The 24,864-nt window shown below is 39.7% G+C and overlaps 2 protein-coding genes across 2 annotated transcripts in view; one reads left to right on the top strand and one right to left on the bottom strand.

Moving 5' to 3' along the window:
• The first annotated feature begins 2,212 nt into the window (after positions 1-2,212).
• LOC136841997 (PR domain zinc finger protein 13-like) lies at positions 2,213-6,475 on the top strand. Its single transcript, XM_067109399.1, has 3 exons — positions 2,213-2,506; positions 3,775-4,063; positions 5,089-6,475. The coding sequence occupies exons 1-3, from the start codon at positions 2,213-2,215 to the stop codon at positions 6,276-6,278; spliced, it is 1,773 nt and encodes a 590-aa protein (XP_066965500.1). The 3' UTR covers positions 6,279-6,475.
• A 4,537-nt stretch (positions 6,476-11,012) lies between these two features.
• Positions 11,013-24,864, bottom strand: part of LOC136841855 (carbohydrate sulfotransferase 4-like) — a 65,996-nt gene continuing 52,144 nt past the window's right edge. The window contains exons 2-7 of the mRNA XM_067109249.1: positions 21,529-21,652; positions 20,411-20,553; positions 19,141-19,302; positions 14,344-14,448; positions 13,254-13,429; positions 11,013-12,385 (exon numbers count right to left, since the gene is read on the bottom strand). Coding sequence (XP_066965350.1) covers positions 11,659-12,385; positions 13,254-13,429; positions 14,344-14,448; positions 19,141-19,302; positions 20,411-20,553; positions 21,529-21,652 — 1,437 coding nt within the window. The 3' untranslated portion in view covers positions 11,013-11,658. The remainder of the gene's footprint in view (positions 12,386-13,253; positions 13,430-14,343; positions 14,449-19,140; positions 19,303-20,410; positions 20,554-21,528; positions 21,653-24,864) is intronic.

Here is a 24,864-nt window from a genome sequence, read left to right as displayed (position 1 = left end):
CGCTTTAAATTGAAAAAATGGCCAGTTCTCTCTACCGTCTACTACACTCTAGCGAGTACGTTTATATTTATATTTTTACAATTACATTTCGAAAGCTGGACTAGAACAGACGACGGAGGGCAGAGAAGAAATAATAAGACTAATAACGAAAAAACGACTCGCTAATGGCGCCGTAATGAGAACCCGAGATCTGGTTGATGGTACGCAAACAATCAATCCGTGACGAACAAGTGTTGGGGCCGGGTCGGGATTTTGCTGGGAGGGAACAGGGAGCAGGGAACAGCAGCAGCAGTAGCAACATGGGGTTTTGGCACGTGGTGTGCTTCGGTTAATGGAACACTTATAATATTCTCCCCCCTCCCCCCGCCCCGCAACCACCGTCACCCGGTGTTTGTCTCATCTTCCGTCGGTCGTGATTTTCGTCTGATTATATTTCTTCGGTCTGACTGGATGTCGGGACCTCAGAATTTCGACTGATTATTAATATTATTATGATGATGATGATTCAATAGATGTAACCTATTCATATGGAACAAGGCCACCAAAGGGGCCATTGACTTGAAATTTAAGCTTTCGACTAATTCCTTTTTTTTAAGTAATACTGGACACTTTATTATTATTATTATTATTATTATTATTATTATTATTATTATTATTATTATTATTATTATTATTATTATTATTATTATGATTCAGTAGATGAAACCTATTCATATGGAACAAGGCCACCAAAGGGGCCATTGACTTGAAATTTAAGCTTTCGACCAATTCCTTTTTTTAAAGCAATACTGGACATTTTATTATTATTATTATTATTATTATTATTATTATTATTATTATTATTATGGTTCAGCAGATGAAACCTATTCATATGGAACAAGCCCACCAAAAGCGCCATTGACTTAAAATTTAAGCTTTTGACTAATTCCTTTTTTATTTTTTAAGTAATACTGGACACTTTATTATTATCATTAATTATTGATTATTATTATTATGATTCAGTAGATAAAACCTATTCATATGGAACAAGCCCACCAAAGGGCCCGTTGACTTGAAATTCAAGCTTCCAAAGAATACGGCGTCCTTTAGGAAGAAGAGGAAGTAATGGGAAATACACGGAGAAGAGATACCACTTACCAAAAAAGAAAAAAATAATAAAAAGATAAATAAATAAAAACGTATCAAAATGCAAGAAGAATAGTATTAGGGTGGTAATGTATTGCATATATTCTTTATATTCAAAATCTATTTCTTGGCTACTTAACAGATATTGGGACCACAGAATTTCCACTTATAACGAAGGCTGATTCCTTCTTTTTGTAGTAGGCTAATGCTGAACGCTTATTATTTTATGCTTTTTTAATATTAAAAATTTTACCCCCTGCCACACGGTTCCTTAAAAAAATGCGAATTGCCTCTGATGAGGAAATAAAATTCGTCAAACAAAAAAAAAAGGATTGAAGATTCGCTTACTCCAGCCTTTGGTTAACTCATGGCAATACTGTAATGGTTCACATTTTTAACTCATGGCAATACTGTAATGGTTCTCATTTTCAACTCATGGAAATACTGTAATGGTTCTCATTTTTAACTCATGGAAATACTGCAATAGTTCTCATTTTTAGGAAGTATCATCGTCATGGTAACTTAGAGAGAGAGAGAGAGAGAGAGAGAGAGAGAGAGAGAGAGAGAGAGAGAGAGAGAGAGAGAGAGAAAAGCAGCAGTCTTGATGACCACCCCCTGCAGAGGCAATACCACCCTGCCCACCACAAGCTGCTTCGAGTGTAATGGCAGGTTTTGGGGCAGCTGGTGTGTGTTTGTGTGTGTGCGCGATTGTGGGCGCGCCGCGCGCGTGCCGCGTGTAAGCCAGCTGACGGTTCTCACGGCTGTATAGAACGCATATATAAACTTCCAGGCGCGTCCTACGCGCCGTACACTTGCTCGTCAGCCGCTGGTTGGCACGTGCTACTGCTGCAGCAGGGATTCGCCTGGTCGTCAGCCGCTGGTTGGCTGACACGTGTTGGTACTGCTTCTGCTGTAGTAGAAATTCGCGGATCTGCTGCCCCGCCCCCGACCCCGAAGACTCGATCAAGAGGTCCCCTTTATCGTCAACGTCCTTACTGCCCCGAAGACTTGATCAAGAGGTCCTCCTCTTCCTCCTCCGTCAGCAACTTGGTCCTCTTGCCCGAGGGGAATGACTGTTGGGGCAGACATGGTCGGCAATCACGGGCAAGTGTGGGGATCTTACGTCACGCCCTCAGCTCCTCCGTCCTCGACCGCTGGCACTGGCACTGCGCCGTCGTCGTATCTTGTCGCCGCGACGACGCCCGGGCCTCCTATTCCTCCTCCTCCTGCCGCTGCTGCCCTCAGAGCCGTCCTCGCGGGCACCGATTTACCGAGGGGAACCTCGACGCGCTGCCACAAAGTTCACGACCTGAGTCTGGCGCTGACGCAGGAGAAGTTCCGTCAGCAGAGGTTTTCAGACGCAGTGACTCTCGATTTGAAGGTGAGCCTTTTAGAGAATAGAATAGAATAGAACAGAATAGAATATAGAATTTAGGTCAAAGGCCAAGCGCTGGGACCTGTGGGGTCATTCAGCGCCGAACGGGAAATTGAGAGAAAAAATATTAGAAAGGTGTAACAGGTGGAAAACCTCGCCGTTGCGCTATGAAACGACTGGTAGGAGAGAGCTTAGGAAAGTCAGATGGAAGAAAGAGAATATGAACGGAGGTACGGTAAAAGGAGTGAAGGGGGTTGCAGCTAGGGGCCGAAGGGACGCTGTAAAGAACCTTAAGTAATAAGCCTTTGAAAGAGAAATGTTCTGTCGTGAGTATACACACACATACACACGTTCTTATATCTGTGTAAGCGACGGTTGCCACGGTAGCTTACGAATTCACCTGTTTTTAGAACGATTTCTGTTATTTTCCACAAATTCCAGAGGTAAATCATACCACTAAATGAAAAATCACGGCTTTAGGTTGGTGGTAATCACCTCCACAGAGGAGGTCTGTAGGAGATGCAGTTTTCGGTTAGGGTAGTCTGTGTGTGTGTGTGTGTACACGCGCGCGCGCATGAGTTATGTGTGTATTAGCAGGATATATCAGGAACGATTCGAAGAAAACGTCTATGAAATGACAAATAGCATTATAATAATGAATAATATCATAATAAATATTATAATGACATGAAATTTATCATGATAAATAACATTGCATTCATAATATTTACGAAATAATAGATAATAAAGTTCTATGAAATAATAAACATTTATAAGATTTCTGACGTAAAATACTTCGATGCAAAATTTTGTCGATCTTCGCCTTGCTTGCAAGACGGCCGTGTTGCAAGCAGATGTCAACATATTGCAAATTTTGCATGCATATCCGTCAAAAAGTTCTCAATATACTGTGTTTTTTGGAGGAAAGATCCAGGCTCATTTAAAAAGTTAGCACCACAAAGGGTGTAGGAATGGAATGGAGTATAAGATTTAGGCCATTGAGAGTAAAAAGGTTTGAAAGGTGTGACGGGAAGAAAACGTCGCAGTAGCACTACGAAACAATTGTTAGGAGGGGTTGGAGGAAAGTGAGATGGAAGAAAGAGACTACGAACGGAGGTACAGTAAAAGGAATGAAAGGGGTAGCGGCTAGGGGCCGAAGTGACACTGCAAAGAAACTTAAGTATTTAATTTTTCTCGTCCGTCTGTATATGACCAAGAGTTGAAACAAAAGATATTATTATTATTATTAGTACAACTTCCAACGCACCACACAGGTCGTGGGAGGCGAACTGCTCGCAGGCGACGACCTACAACTGCCGTCGTGGCTTCCATTTCTCCCGCTGGCCACAGACGTCCACACGGAAACTGCCACCCTCACGTACGCCCAGAACCAGCCGGAAAGCTGCTGCAGCGGGGGTCAAGGGCGTGACCCCAAAGGCCCGCGAGCCCTGAGACTGACGCTGACGAGGACGCTGAAGGCGGGAGAAGGGCTGGCCCTCTGGTTCTCCTCAGAAGTGGCTGCCAATTTGGGTCTGCCCTTCCTCAACTTTTCCCACATACGAGGTTTGAGTCCCACTGTTTTTTGTCTGCTGGATTTATTAGGTGCAAAGTTCTTTCGTTTTATTATTATTATTATTCAGAAGATGAACCCTATTCGTATGGAACAAGCCCACCGAAGGGGCCACTGACTTGAAATTCAATTATTATTATTATTATTCAGAAGATGAACCTATTCATATGGAACAAGCCCACCGAGGGGGCCACTGACTTGAAATTTAATTATTATTATTATTATTATTATTCAGAAGATAAACCCTATTCATCCGGAACAAACCAACTGGGGCCAATAACTTGAAATTCAGTCTTCCAAAGAATACAGTGTTCACTTGAATGAAGTAACAGAAGGTAATATGAAATACGGAAAGAGATCAGTTATTTGAAAGGAAAAAATTAATTAACAAATTGATAAATAAATGAAAATGTAAGTTAATGATCAAAATACAAGGAGATTTTTATTAGGGGAGTAACGCATTGCATCTTTGCTTGAACTTTTGAAGTTCCAATTGTCCAACATCCTCAGGAAGACTGTTCCTCAGATCAACGTTGTGAGGAACACAGGACTTCTTAAACTGAGAAGTTCGACAAGGAGGCACATTCATTCCATATTGATCTAGGAAGGTGCAACCTTGTTGCAAACTTGTTCCATCTTAATATCGGAGGCGGGAAGTGTTAGGCTGAATTATCCACAGATTTATGAAGCATTCCAAGACGAACGAAGAAATTGGCATGTAGATCAGTTTTAGGGGATCATAATCTACAGTACGTATACCTCACTTTATTCTCATAACTTGAACTGAGAAAATAACACACCAACAATGTTAACCATAATATCCATTTAAGTATTTTTCTACTATTGCCGTTACATATTTAAAATGTACTCGACTGGCAAAAGTATTCATTAAGTGGGCCTGTTGTCAGTGCTTGAAACATTTTAAGCGGATTTATTAGACTATTGTTTCGCCTCGTTTCTGTTTTTGTCGTTATTTGGATCCTGATTTCGAAAGTAACTTCGTTTTTTCCTTGTACAGATGGCGCATACGTGTGTCCCAAGTGCAATCTGCGGTACGCTGCACCTAACCCTCTGAAACTGCACCTGGCAACCCGCTGTGATGCCATACCATCCCATATACTTTGGGACCGGCTGTCTACCGCCCCGACACAACCAGCAACACCTCCTTGGTACACGCCCCTTCTGCCGTCCTCCTCCTCTGTCATCAGCTTCCCTGCCAGATTGAAAAGCCCCCCAGAAAGGCCTCAGATTATCGCACCCAGGTCAGTCTCAGACGCGACTCTCCGAGGCGCCGAGAGCCCATCCTCACCTAGGCCTAACAAACACGTGTCACCCGATTCGACCAGCAGCCCCGTCAGTTCGCCGGAGCCAAATCTTTCGCTTTCCGCCGCCCACGAGCCCAAATCAGCCTTCCGGAGGGTCAGGAAACACGAGCCGCCCTCATTGGCAATAAGATTTCAGGCTCTTCCGCATCCGTCTAGCCTGCTGCTGTCCCCTGGTCCCTCGCATGGCTTCTCCAGGCCACCGGCAACCCGCCCTTTCGCGTCGGGGATCCCCTCCGCCACGAGCATTTCCGAGGCTCTGATCAGCCCACACCTTTTGTTAGGATCGTTGTTGCCTTGCCACGCCCATCAGCCAGGAAGTGCCCAGACGATCATGCCTGTTATGCCCCTAACAGGGGGAGGGGCCCGTCCCTTGCTCACCACTTCTGCAGCGCCACCTACAGTAGACCCTTGTGCTGAAATGGAAACGTTAGTGTCCAACCTAGGCCGAAGTAGACGCGGTCACTTGTGCCTATACTGTGGGAAGATCTACTCTAGGAAATACGGACTCAAGATTCACATTCGAACTCACACAGGGTATAAACCTCTCAAATGTAAGGTTTGCTTGAGGCCCTTCGGTGATCCGAGCAACTTGAACAAGCACGTTCGCCTGCACGCTGAAGGGGAGACACCATACCGCTGCGATCACTGCGGGAAAGTGTTGGTCCGAAGGCGAGATCTCGACCGCCATTTGCGATCGAGGCACCCGGAGTTGCCCGTTCTGAATACCAGCCATTCTCTGACGGACACTGACGAAGAAGGCGATCGAGATGACGAAGAAGTTCCTGATGGTGATGATGATGATAATGAAGAGGACGACGATGAAATTGTGGAAGTTGGTGATAACGCCAGCGCCCACTTGGTATCAACCACTCATGACACTTGAATGCTCCTTGATTACGTTCCAGACAGCCAACGAATTTTCTGTCGAACAGCCTTCTTAGTTTTATCATAATACAATTGCTTTCCCCACATGAAACTGTGCCAACACACTGTGATATCCTGACTGTATGCATTTGTCAGATCTGATTATTGTACTCCTGAATTTCTCATATAATAAGAGATAATAAAATAGGCGAAAGCTTTGGCTGATTAAATTACATTCAAGCTAATGGCTGGATTCCTCGTCTTGAAATTCTATTCTAAGTGACTTTCAGCCATTAATTCACATCTAATTACTTGATGTAACCACCAGTTACATTCCAACTCCTCTTAAAAGACCCAAGTAGATTTTCTTTCTTGATGAAATTAAGAATTCTCATATACAAAGAACTTGTTTTTTTTCTGCCATTAATAGGGACTGTTGTATAAATACTTTATATAATATTATATATATATATACATACATATACAGTATATTATGTATATAATATATATATATATATATATATATATATATGTATATATATATATATATATATATATATATGACTAGACCTGACCAGGTTAGGAATAAAATGCTGAGTTTTAAGGTTCTTTAAGGGATGGAAAGCTAAGTGTTTTGGCAGTCACTGAGAGAATGGAATGGGAAATACAAAAACTGACTGTGCCTTAAATACAAATATATTAGTTAGGGGGAATATATGGGTAAGACCAAATGGCAGGAAAAAAAACCAGTTTTAACTGAGGAAATGTTTCCCGGAGGAAATAAGATTGGCAGGAGATGTATCTGGTCATCACTAGGATAAAGCGAGAGTTAAGAGTAAGACAAATGTGGCTATAAAACAAGCAGGTAGTGAAAGGATTCAACCAATAAGGAAAATAAATAAAAAACATTAGAAAATTGGCTCTGTATGACTCATATCTTTATTCATAACTCTTTTCGTACAAATATAATTATTCACACGCAACTATCGAACAGGAAACGACTGAATCTACCCAACATGAGTACAGTATTACAGTATTATCTTGTAACAAAGTTACAGAATCGTTTTCCCACAAGAGAAGTCTGCCTGCTAACTACCATTCTGTTTCAGTAAACCAATTTTCAGCCTAACAAATCTTTGGAATGAATGTGAGAAGGTAATTCACTATATATAAAATGTGTATATACACTCCAAGGTCTTAAATTTTTCAAAACGGTTGTTATTGCTGATTAAAAATATCTGAACAACAATTACCTAGCAGTGTTGATATTCCCAGCTGATTGAGGATTTACAAAAGTGAGTCTATGGAAAAAGCAGGGTAGACTCAAGGGAAACTCTTATTGGACTGTTTAGAAGCGGCACCATGGAACAAATTTCTTCTGTATTCAGCCGTTCCTCCTCGTGTTCAACATTGTTCTCTGCTTTAGCTGCTCTGTACCAAGCGCTCCATTGCTATATCTTCAAAAGTTTTACGTTGAGATATTTCCTGAAATGGAACAACTTTAAAGAGGGGCTGGCATCACCCAGAGTGAGCCAAGGTACGATGACTTGGATCAAACACAAGTCAGCTTATTAACATCCTCTGATTACGTAGAAAATTCACTGCCGTCAGTAAACAGGACGAAAAGAACAATGATGAATGTTGAATGTGACGATAACGAATTTTCTCTAGGCCTACTCCATAACGACTCAGAGAGAGAGAGAGAGAGAGAGAGAGAGAGAGAGGACTGTTCCATAACGACTCAGAGAGAGAGAGAGAGAGAGAGAGAGAGAGAGAGAGAGAGAGAGAGAGAGAGAGAGAGAGAGAGAGATCTCCGAGCCCTACTCCATAACTCAGAGAGAGCATGCGTCTAGGTGCATAGTGCACCGATCGTAGCACGTTTTTATGGATCCAAAAACAAATGAATGATTTGTTCCAAATAAATCACAACTGATTGTGAAGATAAATAAAAGACGGTTGCAGACTGAATTATAAAAACACCCGAACAAGAGTAACAAAGCTGTAATAGCTTTCGAGTCAGGGGGAATTTTGGAATGCTTCAGCAGTAAGTAGTGGGACAAAAGGAATAGGCCTAGGAAGAATAAGTCTGGAAAACTGCCTTTATATTAACTTAAAAACGTTAAAATTCAATGAAGACGAATGCAATGGTAAGAGGGAGAGACAAAATTCAGAAAATTAAACTATTTATTCGACCACAGGGCAAATCCTTCTTGGTGGGAAATAGCTGCGATCCATTCCTGTTCAAGTAATTGGAAAAGAGTCATTTGAACTCGTATACAAATACACACTTACACACACACACTCACATAATTATGTACACCCATGCCCACGGTATAAATATGAAAAACAAGTACTCACATGTCTATTGTATAGATGTGTGCCTTCCAAGAGATGTTATGCGTTGATGTACGCATACGTGAAAATGTTTACGTGGAAAAGCGAGTTGTGTTTAAGTCTTCTGACAGATTGTGATTAAATATGAATGAACATGATCAATCAATGAGAGAGACAGAGAGAAAGGAAAAGATATTTACAAACGTTTTACGATATTAGACCGGGTCTTTTTACACCTTAATGAGTACAATCATGGTAAAATCGCAAATGATAGTTTAAGCACACAATAAAAAATAGCCAATCCCGTGAAAATAACAAAATGTACATCAACAAAACATCTTAGCCAGAAGATATTTTTAACATATTGGATACAAATTACGTTAGAGCGTCTAAGGTTCAGGAGAGAGAGAGAGAGAGAGAGAGAGAGAGAGAGAGAGAGAGAGAGAGAGAGAGAGAGAGAGGGGGAGAAGGGGAAACTATACAGGAACTTAAATAGGAATCTTAGCCAGAAGATATTTTTAACATATTGGATAAAAAATTACGTTATAGCGTCTAAGGTTCAAGAGAGAGAGAGAGAGAGAGAGAGAGAGAGAGAGAGAGAGAGAGAGAGAGAGAGAGAGGGGAGGAGGGGAAACTATACAGGAACTTAAATAGGAATCTTAGCCAGAGGATATTTTTAACATATTGGATAAAAATTACTTTATAGCGTTTAAGGAGAGAGAGAGAGAGAGAGAGAGAGAGAGAGAGAGAGAGAGAGAGAGAGAGAGAGAGAGAGAGAGAGAGAGAGGAGGAGGGGAAACTACGCAGGAATTTAAATAGGAATGTGCAGTATGTAATCATGACAAATTGCTTAAGAATTACAATTCAATATCCGTTAGGGGAAGCATAAAAAGTACAAAATGGCCTCGATTTTAAAACCTAGGCTACTACATCTCATAAACAATTCGTGTTTGGAATATAAATAATTCGCGCGCTTTTCAAATGAAATGTTAACACAGCTGTGCTATAATTGAAGCAATTTTTTTTCCAAATGGGGTCAAAATATTTGGAAATATATTGAGACATATGGCAGTTCAGTTAAAAAGTATATTTATATGCGTGTGTATGTATATATACAAATATATAAATATATATATATACATATATATGTATATATATGTATATGCATATATATATACATATATATATATATATATATATATATATATATATATATATATATATATATATATATATATATGCATGTATGCATGTATGTATGTATGTATGTATCATGCTGCATAGACTATCTACAAAATGACAAAGTTATAAAATACAAGAAAACTCACTATCCAAAGTCTTAACAAAAATAAATAACAAAAAAACTACGAAAATTTTATTCGCGTCTTTCGGTACAAAAATAGTTTTGGCTGCGTTAGGGAACAGAACATGTATAATACATGCAGTAGTAGTAAAAGTAGTAATGGTAAGGAGTTGGCTTTGCAACGGCTCCCAATACATGCAATAGCAGTAATAGTAGTAGTAATGATATGGACTTGCCTTTGCAACAGCTCCCACTCTATTGAAAAACAGCACCACAAGATCAAATGAAGACACTTTTAAATGGCACAGCCTTCTATGGAAGCCTACTCTCATATCAGTGCGGATGTATGTACGTGTATATATATATATATATATATATATATATATATATATATATATATATATATATATATATATATATATATATATACAGTATATATGCGGAAGGAACAAAAATGAGAAAGCTCTTACTATAAAGGCACATGTAAGGCAATCATGTTGACGAGAGTTGATTAACCTCTCTTTCAAGGCGGAAGATCGAAACGACATAGATTATTATAACAAATTTCAAGTTTATAACAAATGTTTTCTTCGCTTTTCATTGGCGTTGGGGGAAGGGGGTGCCAAAGCCCCCGAAATTAAAAGCGAAAATAAAAATAAAAATATGACCAGGAAAGCCTCAACAGAAGTCGATTCAGGTGAAGAAAATGAATGATTAAAATAATGAAATGTTGAAAAGAATAACTACGTAATAATAATAATAATAATAATAATAATAATAATAATAATAATAATAATAAAAAAAGGCACGAGTTATGCAAAAATACGAAGGCAACGGACTGACGTCACAATAAAGGCCACTATAGATAATTATATCAAATGAATGATTATTATTATTATATTATTATTATTATTATCATTACAAGCCAGACCACAACCCCAGCTGAAATAGCAGGGAATGAATAAGGAAAGCAGGAGAAAAAGTAGCAGAAAAGCAAAAAAGCAAAGAATAGCTTTAATATGCAACACAATGAAGGCTTGCTCTTTTGAATGTCCTTAGGAAAAGGAATGTGATTAAAGATTGTAATTACTGATGATCATTCAGTGTGAAGAAGAAAACGTTAAGAGTAAATAAAGTTAAAAAAGGAAAGAAACACATCTCTCTAGTATAAAGAAGACTATTTAGATTTCATTCGAAGCCAATGCCTGGTTCCCCCAGGTCCTAGCTTGGCTGGATGTGGTACGTATCCGCTGATATTTATGCGCACATATTCGGTCTCTGAGACCTTCAGTGACAGAGCTGTCACCCGATCTCTGACGCTGGCACTCACGAGTGACCTTTGACCCTGCCATGAGTGACCTTTGAACCTCCAAGCGAAATAACTTTCAAAATATAATTTTATATTCAGGTCGTTTTTCTCACTCACTTGTTATGCACACTGTTTCCATACTCACAGCCATTGTAGTTCCATCAGTATCACAAAGCGTATCTTATGAGACACCTTGGTCGAAAGTCTTTGAATATGTTTACAAAAATTTGTTTGGAAAATAACAAATATACATCTAACTCTTCAACAAGTGAACAGGATCATATAGCTATTTCAGAAATAGCACATATACGCATGATAAATTCAAATAAATTCCGCTTAATGTTCAAATCAATTCGGTGACTTCAAGAAAACAGTGAAATACACTCAGTAACGTTTGCATGAGTTTTTATACACCACCGGCATTTCTTAGTTCACCTAAATAAGAATTCACCCTCATGAATTTGGTAAGACCAGTGGTCCAAGTATATCTGGCACGCTTATGTTTTTGTTGGAGTCTATCGGTAAGTAACCGAATCTCTTCATGACGGGCGAGCAAGCGTCTTGCACAGCCTTCAGTCTGTAGTCATCGAGTTTCGTGACCCAGTAGGTCACTCTCTTCTTGGACTCCCTCGAAGTACTCCAGGGCTTGTCGTAATTCTTAGTGGTGTGGGAGTCCAGAAACTCCTTCATTTTAGGGTCAAAGTCTAGACCGAGGTAGTCCAGAAGTTCCTTTGTCTTGTTGACGGGATTGAGGGACAGGTCCTCGTAGCGCAGCGTGTACACACGAGCAGGGAAGTCCTTCTGCAGCTGAATGGCAGCTGTAAGGTCGTCGTCCATGTCTGCACAGAGGTAAGAGGGATCATTGCAGTCCTTGGAGCTGCACCACTTCACTGTGCCCACTCGGGAGTTGATGACTCCACGTGGGTCCCTCACCAGGTACACAATTCGGACGTTGAGCTTCTGGTCCTCTAAGACAGGTCTGAGGAGCTTCAGTCGTAACCTCACGAGCTTCATGGTTGCCCAGGGGAACAGCCTGCAGGCTCCTCTCAGGAAGGACTCGTTGTAGCACATGGCATCGCCGTAGTCGTCAGAACTGCAGAACTGCCATAACACGGTGTTCCTGCTGAACATGTCCCGTATTTTCACTGCTGTGTTGATGTAGTCGTCTTGCCCGTTGTAGCTGGAAGTGGAAAGTCATTTGGTTTTAGCAGTCTAAACAGAGCATCATTATTTTCTAATCCTACTCTACTTTAATCAACACAAGATACTTACTGAGCTTTAAGTATGGGTAAGATACAAGCTTAAAAATACTGTGGAACAGATGACTGAGGTTGCAGCCACACTACATTAAAACATGCCATAAACACACATTGGCACCTTATCCCATTTTGTCACAAACTGGTTGAAAACAAATCAGTGACTGTAAGTGGAAAATAAACTTCTGCAATTGCTGGATAAGCGTATGAAGCACTAGTTTTAGAAGAAGTAATGAGTCGTTAACATGTATTCAACCTATCTGTGATGTGTGTGTACGATAAGTTGATGTGTGTTCAGCGTTTTGTCGAAATAAACGGCATCTGAAAGTTTGTTTAAAGATCTGCTAACATGTTGTTGACTTCTATTCAACCTGTCCATGACATGTGTGCAATAAGTTGATGACATGCATTCATGACATCTTTTACTGGAGTGTGGACGCACCCTCAAGTGTTTTGTCAAAATACCTCCAATCGACAAAAATGGAGGAAGAAACATGACCAACATCATCTTAAAGTTTGTTTATAAAACTACTAACATGCTGACTTCTATTCAACCTGTCCATGACATGTGTGCAATAAGTTGATGACATGCATTCATGACATCTTTTACTGGAGTGTGGACGCACCCTCAAGTGTTTTGTCAAAATACCTCCAACTGACAAAAATGAAGGAAGAAACATGACCAACATCATCTTAAAGTTTGTTTATTAAACTACTAACATGCTGACTTGTATTAAACCTGTCTCAGGGAAGATAAGCCTACGACACTACTAAAGGAAACCGTCTTCTTACTTGCACAACAGGAGAGAGTGCACCAACTTCTGGGCCTTGTCAGAGTCATCGCCATCCCTGATCTGCCTGAGACCGAACTGCATGAGGGGCTCGTAGTGGTTGTACACAGCAGGATGGGACGCCAACAGCTCCTCCAGGAATGTTGATCCTGAACGCCAGGTTGTAGATATGACAATCTGGAATGGGGGGATCTTCGTTCTAACTAGAGCGTTTGTCGTTATACTTGGATAGACTAAACTTTTCTTTAGACATAGAATGAACTGGGAGATTTAAATCCTGAATTCAGGCCACAAAAGGGAGATTTTATTTAGAAATACAGTGAATTAGGGAATGCAAATCCATGATTTTGGCTATAAAAGGGAGATTTTCTTTAGAAATACAGTGAATTAGGGAATGTAAATCCTGAATTCAGTCCAAAAAAGAGAGATTTTCTTTAGAAATACAGTGAATTAGGGAATGTGAATCCTGAATTCAGTCCAAAAAAGGGAGATATTCTTTAGAAAAACAGTGAATTAGGGAATGTGAATCTTGAATTTAGGCCACAAAAGGGAGATTTTCTTTAGAAGTACAGTGAATTAGGGAATGTGAACCCTGAACTCAGGTTAGAAAAGGGAGATCTGCATTTTTAATTATGATTTATGTACATTTAAATTCTTAACTTTTAAAGGAATTTTATCTCTTTTTCACCAAATCATTTAATCTCGAAATAAGAGTGAACTGCACTACCTAGTTCTCCACAGGTAAAATGAAAAACACTAGACCTATATACTTAAAAATAAATGAATTTCAGAAGGAAATGTGTAATTAAGAACGTAAATGTAGAGTTATCGACATAAATTATAAGTGAATATAATTTGTAAATATTTGATAAATATTGTAAAAATATTACACATAAACAAATGGCAAACTTGAGACAAAACAATTCGAAACTAAACTCCAAGCATATCTGAACCTTCTCTCTCTCTCTCATCAAGTAGGCAAATAAACAGACAAAATCTCTCTCTCTCTCTCTCTCTCTCTCTCTCTCTCTCTCTCTCTCTCTCTCTCTCTCTCTCTCAGTACATTACAGTTATAAGACGGTAAGTTTTACCTGAAGGGGCTCCGGCCTTGGATGCTCAGACAAGGCCAGTGCCTTGTGGGCAGCGTCCATGATCAGTGGATACTTCTTTCCGCTGACTTCCTCCAGTAACCGAATCTGCAACGATGGCATCATAGATCAGACCTATAGGATATAGTCCAGTGTTGGACAGGCCCAGCTATGTACATTTACTCAATATAAAGTTATGATAATCCAGCGTTAGATAGGCTAGCTATGTACATGAGCTCAGTACAATGCTATGATATTCCAGTGTTAGATAGACCTAGCTTTGCAAATGTACTCAGTATAATGCTATGATAATCCAGTGTTGGATAGGCCTAGATATGCATAATCCTGCACACATTCTAACTACTTTTGTCATCCTGTCATGTTTGCTCAGCATGCACGGTCTAAATGAGGCCAGCTACTACTGACGCAGGACCTATGAGCCGGTACACACCTGCCCTGAGGGAAATTGATCAGAGACCAGCTTGAGAGTCCTCTGTGAGCACCCCATGGAAGATTTGCAGTTACTGGCTGCTTCTGTTAGGCCAGATTAGATACACAGATAAAAACTCCCTGTCTGGTCCCATATAAAACCAAAAAGGGTCACTGGAATGTATTCACAAACAGCAGTTGTAACTGTAAGTGATAATAAGTTGGTTCACAGAAGGAAAACTTTTCACTCACAATAGTTGTAACTGTGAGTGGAAAGATTCCATTCTGTTGAACCAACTCCTTCAGCAGAAAGATAAATCAAGAATGCTGAAGAGTTACAGGCCACTGTAGCTTCTGCTGTGAGGATTTGGAATCCTCCCCTGGCCACTTACTGCTTTAACAACTGTGTCTTTCTTTTCACTGCGAGGTTCCCTAGCCTTTTACTAGTTAGTCTCCCATTTGGCTTGCAGACTGCCTTTGAAACAAATTGCTGGCTTAGTCTTAACTAACTTCCACTAGGTAGTGGAGCTTCAGTCAAGAAATATTCTCAGGGTTAATTCTTCACAGCAATAAATACTAGAAATTGTCATAATCAGCTTTGTGTTTCTGAAACATATTGCTCAGAAGTGAAATGAAGTGAGCCCCAGTGTGTTTAGTTTTACAGGCTGGAAGAAAATGGCTTTGGCAGATTCTGTAAAGCAGCTCTCTCAAATATAAGAAAAAGTCCTGGCACCCTGAACAGCGCCATATTTACCAAGAAGAAAATGGCTAAAAGTAGATTCATCAAGCGTTTCGATACCAAAACTCGTAATTCTGGGAAATTTACTGTCACCCACATTCCTTGGCCTTGGTTTTGGTTATCTAGTGAATGACAGAAGCCAAGGAAAAACACAAAATATAAATTTCACCGAATTTATCCAGATGAGTCGAAATTATGCAATAAGGAGCACATTCCAAAGGGTTTTCTAATTGCTGATTGCAGCAATTATGGATCAACCTCCATCGCTTCGGCGCCCTCCAAGGTTCCTGGAAAGTTGATCTTTTTGGGCTTCAATAAGAGTACCTTGGCTCTAAACAGCTAGGAAACCATTAGTTATGCCTGTGCAGCCAGTTTAGGCTTTGCTACTTACACCCAGAAAACCTTGACAGCGTTTAAACTCTCGTTTAAACTGAGGTTAGCGCTGCCTTTGGCCAGTTGAACCGTAATTTATTTTTTTATATCAAGTTCATCACTTAGGTGCTAGAGGCTATGCGCTCAGTTTCAGTGACAGCTTGTCAAGTTGCTGCAACACTGTGCTTTCAGGTGAGTTCTCAGTGAACCTAGAATTTTCTAGACTCTCTCTCTCTCTTTTTCAGTGTTGATAAATGATACATTTTCTGTTCAGAAAACAGTAACTCTCTCCATGATTCGATTAATAACGTTCTGCTTGATGATTCTGAATATTCACAAGCACTCCAAGTTATATTCGACTGCCAAGTTTATATATATATATATATATATATATATATATATATATATATATATATATATATATATATATATATACATATACATATATATATATATATATATATATATATATATATATATATATATATATATATACATACAGTATATATGTATATGTATATTATATATATATGTGTATAATATATACAGTTATATATACATATATGTGTATGTATGTACGATATATATATATATATATATATATATATATATATATATATATATATATATACATATATATATATATATATATATATATATATATATATATAGTCATGAAATTATAATAATCATATCGTCCCCGGCCAGGATTCAGAATAATGTTAGACAGTTAACTCTGCCCATTCGGATATCATGAAAGACCGTGAACCAACTTTATTACACGTTTTCTTCTTTATTCGAAAGATTTCAGGTTTCACGTGACTCAGAAATGATCTGAAATGACGATGGATTGTATGTGGATATATTATTTTGTTAGAATCTGGCCACCAATCCCGCATTCAGAATATAAAAGGACCATAATATATTTCTTAAAGCTTCTGTCATGATCTTTCAGGCAGTAATCGACGACGCAGTTCATTGTGAACAATCCCTCGCAAAGAAACGGTAAGGTGGCATTCTTCTAACTAAAAACAAAAGCAGAAGGCATGCGTTTCCCACGAGGACATCAACTAAAAACTATACAGATTTCGAGGTCGACGGAGAGAGAAACGCACTTTGCACAACAGTGACATTTACTGGAAATCTTTCACCCGCTGGAACTATGCTGCCAGACGTAGATTACACACTCCCCCTGGGCACACCCAGAACTAGACCATGTCTTTAACAGTTTGTGAATAAAATGTGAAATTTATATGATTTTTGGGGGTGGCGGGTCGGAAGGGAGCACAGCATTTCCATAACTCATTTGCCTAAAGGGTGCGAGTATTTGTCCAGGAGAATATGTCTAGATACGCGGAGTTACCCGGGTGGAGAAATGTCAGGGAAAGTGTGAGTGGATTGCGGTAGCATGTGACAGGTTAATTTAATATTAAGGCCACAGAGTTACTCTCACATGCAATGATCGGCAGCCATTTGCAGTGAGCACTGCAGCACTATCATGAAACAACAGCTTTAAGCATCCTTCATTTAATTATTATTATTATTATTATTATTATTATTATTATTATTATTATTATTATTATTATTATTATTATTCAGAAGACGTACCCTATTCATGTGGAACACGCCCACCACAGGGGCCATTGACCTGAAATTCAAGCTTCTAAAGAATATGGTGTTCATTCGAAAGAAGTAACGGAAGGTAATGGGAAATGCAGAAAGAGGAGATCAGTCGTTAGAAAAAACAGGTCAATTAACAAATTAATAAATAAACGTGTAAGTAAATTATTAAAATACAAGGAGAATTGTATCAGGGTAGTAATGCATTGCACATTCGCTTGAACTTTTGAGATTCCAGTTACACAACATCCCCAGGGAGGGTGTTCCACATTCCAACGGTGTGAGGAATAAAGGACCTTTGGTGCTCAGAACAGCAGAAGAACTGACTTTTAACGGCCATAATGGAATTCTTTGAATTCTTATCAAATTCTTTTTCCTCCTCCCCTTTTCTTTTCTCTAAAAAGGCTATTTGAAAGAAGAGTCACACTTCCCCCCTATAGGGGAGTTCTTGCCGTCAGTGCACTTCAAGTGGTGCACTGTAGGCATTCCTAAAGAGTGTTTGCTGTGTCCCTTTAGCCCCTGGCTGAGCTCACTTTTTAGCCTTTAATTTTATCTTTATTCCCGCTTCCTTTCTTTAATCTTGCTTTCCAGACTCTCTAACTATTACTTCTGTGTGTTTTCTCCCAGTTCCACCTTTGGGCCCTTCTACTTCATGTCCTTTATCTTCTGGATCTCTTTGTTTAGCTGTCCGACCACTCCAACTCCCTCTTCTCACTGTCTTGAGCACTGAAATAGCCATACCTAGCTCAATTCAGATTCATTTTCTTATCTCACTCTTCTTCACCTACATCAATCGTCATTTCTCGGACTTCTTGCGTCATTCTTCAATAAAGATAAAAAAAAAAAAACGACCACAGACAATAACGCAACATTGTCGCAGACCGAGTTTTACTCCAAACCAGTCACTCCCCGATCAACATATTCTGAAACACGGTTTGAGTCCATATTTTCTTCAACAGCCTTAGCAATGCCTATGTGTTGTATCTAGGTCTACGTTGCTTTTCACTGTACTTTAAAACTCCTCATATAAGTACTCCATAACAAACTCTTGATCTATGCAGTTTTTTCTGGCCTGCTCCCACGCTGTTCTCCCCTGTTACACCCAGTGACATCTCCCAAACTTTCTCATTTAGATTGCTACCATTTACCTCCCGTGTGTAAGTATAAACAAGCAAAAAAATGCGCCGAGATTTCTTCGGCGCAATCGAGTTTTCAGTACAGCCGCTACATCGTAAAATCAAGGCCACCGAAAACAGATATATCTTTCGGTGGTCTCGGTATAATGCTGTATGAGCCGTGGCCCATGAACTTTAACCACGGCCCGGTGCTGGCCTATCCTATATAGTTGCCAGAAGCACGATCATGGCTAACTTTAACCTTAAATAAAATAAAAACTAATGAGGCTAGAGAGCTGCAATTTGGTATGTCTGATGACTGAAGGGTGGATGATCAACAAAACATTTTGCAGCCCTCTAGCCTCAATAGTTTTTAAGATATGAGGGTGGACAGAAAGAGTGCGGGCAGAAAAAAGTGCGGACGGACAGACAAAGCCGGCACAATAGTTTTCTTTTACAGAAAACTAAAAACTGTCAAGCATTAAAGGGAATAAGCAAAAAAGACATCTTCGACCTCTCCATTACCTTCAGTGACTGAAGCGCCTGGTTGATTCGAATTTCGGGAACGGAGTGGGGGTCCTTGGTCGAGTCCAGCATCCGCCATAACTTCTGAAGTTGCTTCGTGTCTAAGGCTGAGAAGTTCTTGAGGAGCTCCTCCTTGGCCTTGTTCTGCTGCTGCTTCTTCAGCTACAGGAACGAGAAAAAGAAGAAGAAGAAGAAGAAGCTGTTATTATTATGGAACACTCCCACAGAGGCCACTGACTAGGAATTCAAGCTTCCAAAGAATATGGCGTTTGTTTGAAAGAAGTAACAGGAGGTAATGTGAGACACAGAAAGAGGAGATCAGTTATTAGACTATGAGAAATAAACTAACAAATTAATAGGTAGATAGATAAAAATGTAATGAAATTATTAAAATATAAGGAGAACTATTTTAGGGTAGTATTGCGTTGCATCTTCGCTTGTACTTTTGAGGTTCCAATTTTTGTAACATTTTGGGGAGACTGTTCCACAAAGAGAGAGTTCCAGAAGAGAGAGAGAGAGAGAGAGAGAGAGAGAGAGAGAGAGAGAGAGAGAGAGAGAGAGAGAGACTGGCATAAGAAATTATTTTCTTTCACCACTGAGAAACCTATTGTTCTTCACTAAAAGGGCATCAGAGTGAAATACTAAAATTTACATCACTTAAATCATATACGTTAATTTATTTATCAAATCCTATTCTAAAACATATTTTTAAAAAATCACTACCAGAGGATTGATTAAAATATGAAAAAGGTAAAGCCCCCAATGGAAATAATAACTATATTGTTATCTGGACACGGAAAATAATTCTTTGTGGTAATCAACGCTCTGTTTATCCTGAATACCTCACTGCACTAGTAATTGATATTCTGGAGGAGAAAAGTATATCATTAATCATCTGAGTGTTACATGATCACATAAATATGCAGTGCATATTCTGGCTAAAGTATATATATTGCATTCAAACAGTACTGAACACCGCACATTATCTGGCAAAGAAATAGGAAGTGAGGGCTAAATAAAACAAACGAATTCTTTGGTGTCAAAGGAAAAATTCTGGATCACCAGTGTCTGAAGATTCTGAAAAATGTCAGTGAATGTTAGTGCAAAAACTGATAAAAAAAAATTTATTCATGAACCCTGCCTAGGCAGAATCATTGATTCTATTACATCTTCAGGCACAAATCCTCAAAATAAGTTTAGTTACCTATTATGAATACAACCAACGAAAGTCCTTGCAACAGGAACTCTGAAGAAGGAAGCTCTCACTTACATCTGAGGCCTTGTCTTTTTCACTTTTCGCCGCGCCCTGGCCCTCTGTCTCGGCTGAGGTCTGGCTCGACGAGGACTGCTGTTGCTGCTGCTCGACCACTGGCAGGAGTCCCTGGCCTCTTGTGGAATCTTCTATCACAGTCTCTGTGAGGAGAGATAGATATGAGCTTGTGCACCTGTTGGCGTTGGTATGATCATCTCTGTTGTCGCTATTTCTCTCAGAGGAAGTCCTACTGGGATTGATTGCAATTATCAGTTATGACTGTCTGTTTCTTTACGTTTTTTTATATTCTCAAGTTTTGTTAAAATTTTAACATATGGTATTGTTGAAACTCTGATCTTTTTTACTACTCAGCCTTTGTGTTTATTTGTGATTAATTTGGGTGCCTTGGGGCGACACAGATCTACCTGTTGAGTCATCAGCAACCACTGCCAGGCACCCCCTAATCCTAGTGTGGGTGGAGAGTGGGGAGCTGAGCCACTGATCTCGTGCGTATGTTTGGTCTCCGGGACTGAACACACATGTGACCAATGCTTCTGCTGCTCACGAGCAAATTTTAAAATTTTAAAGAGAATCTACATGTGTCACAGCCTGTAAAGCAATCAGTGCCTAACATTGTGTTAACACGTGAGGATGGGTTTATTGCAACTCTTGTAACGCCGTACATGAATTTGCTAGATATTCACATGGTCAGCTAGCATTATTATTATTCAGAAGATGAACCCCATTCATATGGAACAAGCCCACCAAAGGGGCCACTGACTTAAAATTCAAGCTTCCAAAGAATAAGGTGTTCATTAGGAAGAAGTAAGAGGAGGTAAAGAGAAATACAGAAAGAAGAGATCTCACTTATAAAAAAAAGGAAAAATAAATGAATGAAGAGATAAAAATGTATAAAAATGCAAGGAGAACAGTATTAGGGTAGTAATGCATTGCATCTTCATTTGAACCTTGGAAGTTCCAATTGCACGCCATCCACAGGGAGACTGACCTGAAATCCACTCTTTTTTATCCTTCTTGGTGGTGTAATGAGTTAAGTTTTGTAACCAGCATGAGTTCAAATCCCACTTGGGAAGTTAGTCAGAGGATTCCGTGGCACAACTCTCACTCTCTCTCACCTGAGGTACTTCGGTGAGTCAGGATTTGGACGGCCAAGAGGAGGCAGATCAGAGTCAAAACGGCTATCACGCGTCGCGTTCTGCTGGCTGCTAGCATCGCCCACATCTTGCCCAATACCCGCATCTGGAAAAGAGGACACTTATTTGTATTTCATTTCTTGCACAGCTGAAAATTTAATTATACCCCTGGTCTGTGCAGACTATTTTAATTTTGCACGAGTTTGAACTTTAGGTTTAAATCTAGAACGTTCTGCAATCAGGTAAATTGATTTCTTGTATGATAAATTTTAAAATAATTCTGGCTTTATGGAAGTTACGGGATGAATTGAAATATACACTGTAATCAAAAGAGGATGTATCAGCATTAGAATATTACAAAATGCATTAGTATATCACAAAACGAAATCTCTTCTGAACCCATTTCCCGCACCGGTAAAAAAAAACCATGAAATCAGTAAACCATGGGAGTGTGCAGTCACTGGAAACATGATTTGCTCGAAAAATGTGAAACCTCTTCTGAACTGCGTCTTCTGTGTTTCCTCGACGACTACTTTTGACAATTCCATACTTTGCAACATCACGCATCGTTTAACTAAATGGGAAGAGTAGTTCGAAAGAAACTTAATTTGACAACATAATCCTTTACTTTCTGTACCCCTTCCAATTTTAGTTTCACTTATGTTCACACACAAACACACACACACACACTCTCTATCTCTCTTTCTCCATGTGTGTGTGTGTTGTGTGTTATGTGTGTGTGTGTGTGTGTGTGTGTGTGTGTGTGTGTGTTCGAAATCTGCCTGCCACGGAACTCCGGTAGCCAAAGGCAGATTTATCATAGCACCACAAGAACGAGCAGAAACAGATTTCCTCACGTCACCAGGGACTCCTCATCATGAGCTTCCTGTCGACGGAATGAATGAGAGATGACTGAGCAGTTCTACGGTGTGCTCGACCTCAGCCAGCCTTTCTCTCCCGTGTCGACGTCCCTACCAGGATCCAGGGAAAGATCCTGGTCCCTACTGTCGCTCTCCCGTCCCTAGAGTTTGTCTGGTTCTTGACGGACTGCCAACTGAGCTGGTATTTCGGGTTTCTTGGGACCTTTCGACCCTCTGTCTTCTTCACTTTTCAGTCCCTACTCTGTTAAGTCTGTGGATTGTATTAACTCAGTGGATTATTTAATATTAAGTCTGTGTGTTATATTAAGTCTGTGGGTTATATTAAGACCTTTGGGTTATATTAGGTCTGTGGGTTATATTAAGTCTGTGGGTTATATTAGGTCTGTGGGTTATATTATGTCTGTGGGTTATATTAAGCCTGTGGATTATAAATTCTGTGGGTTATATTAACTCTGTGGATTATATTAAGTCTGTGGGATATGTTAAGTCTGTGGGATATGCTAGGCCTGTGGGTTATATTATGTCTGTGGGTTGTATTAAGCCTGTGGATTATAAAGTCTGTGGGTTATATTAAGTCTGTGGATTATGTAAAGTCTGTGGGTTATATTAAATCTGTGGGTTACATTAAGTCTGTTGGTTATATTAAGGCCCGTTCCAAAAACATTTCCTGTCCTCATGATTACAGTGAATGAAAGTGAAATCATCTTCTTCATTGGGCAATATCTTCTCTGAAGCTTAAAGAACAGCTGTACGTACACAAGAGAGAGAGAGAGAGAGAGAGAGAGAGAGAGAGAGAGAGAGAGAGAGAGAGAGAGAGAGAGAGAGTAGTCAGGTCAGGCAATCTTGTCATACAACGGAAATTTCTACACACTGTCTAGGAATAATGATGTCTCACGAAAGTATGGGGAAAATGCACTGTCAAAATTTCTAACCAGTTTTCAGAACAGCCAGTCTTGCAGGGAAATACCACGCGAGTCATGTCCTTAACTGCAAACGATGAATGAATAAATTGCGCATGAATCTACAGCGCATGCGTAATCTGTGTGCGTCAGATCTTCGGCAAGAATCCCATTCATAGAACATAGGAGATTTTTCCTTAATTTATTATTTTTAAAACTATTACGTAGTGTTTCAAAGGCCTGAAAACAAAGAGGGTCTACTTATTCATTCAGTTCTACTTAATCCGAAAAGAGTAGAGTAGTAACGTTATTTAGCTGAATTTTTCAATTCATAAGACCAAATCAAATTGCTGTAGGTAGATGGTCAATGAGTGATGAAATACTTGCTTTATCTGTTTAATTCAAAAGAGTCTGTGCTGGCATAAGGCCAGCTCAACCAGTAGCGGCAAACAACAACACCTTTAGAACCTTATAACCCAACAATCTATAATTTCCAATCCGATCCACCAGCGGATTATGAAGAGACGATAATATCTTTTATAATTATTCCTCTCGTCAATCGACGTTCTTCATTCCCTTTCTGTGTGTGTGTGTGTGTGTGTGAGAGAGAGAGAGAGAGAGAGAGAGAGAGAGAGAGAGAGAGAGAGAGAGAGAGAGAGAGAGAGTTACTCAATGCACACCTCTGGAATGAAAGACTTTGCTCACAAGAAACGGCAACCTGAGAGTAGGTTTTCCTTGTGGGGGAATCTCCCTCACCACCCCAAACCAAGGAGAATCTCCATCACACAGAGAATCTCCCTACCAAATCCAAACCAAGGAGAATCTCCCTCACCACTCCAAACCAAGGAGAATCTCCATCACATGGAGAATCTCCCTCACCACTCCAAACCAAAGGAGAATCTCCCTCACCACTCCATAACAATATTGACAGCACACCTTCGTGCGCATACCTGAAGACTGCGTCCGATCAGCTGATTCCTCAGTTGTACTGATGGGGATAAAACGAAATGATGAATGGTTCATCTCCCTAATTGATACCCTACTCATTTCCTTCCGCTACACCTGTGCTGTGGTGGAAGGTGGACCCGTCCCGAAATGCTTTCTCTCACAGCATTTGCTTTCACAACAGGTGAGAGCAGGAGAAGGCAAGTAGAGAAAGTATAAGAAAGGTGAACGAATGCAGTAGCACAATGTTTCGATGGAGGAGGATGAGAGAAATCTGAATGTTGAATGACAAGAAAGGAAAAACTGTCTTTGAATTAATTTCTTTCTACTGAAGTTTGTCATCAATTATTATTATTATTATTATTATTATTATTATTATTATTATTATTATTATTATTATTATTATTATTATTATTTTTCACAAGATAAACCCCATATTCATATGGAACAATCCCACAGGGGCCATTGACTTGAATTCAGTTATTATTATTATTATTATCATTATATATATATATTTTTTTTTTTTTGCCTATCACAGCCATCCTATTCGACTGAGTGGTTTTTACAGTGTGGGGTTTCCGCCAGGTTGCATC

This window comes from Macrobrachium rosenbergii, chromosome 9 (genome assembly GCF_040412425.1).
Source record: "Macrobrachium rosenbergii isolate ZJJX-2024 chromosome 9, ASM4041242v1, whole genome shotgun sequence".
Taxonomy (NCBI): domain Eukaryota; kingdom Metazoa; phylum Arthropoda; class Malacostraca; order Decapoda; family Palaemonidae; genus Macrobrachium; species Macrobrachium rosenbergii.
Note: the sequence above shows the minus strand (reverse complement) of the source record. Positions and strands in the feature narration are given on the sequence as shown.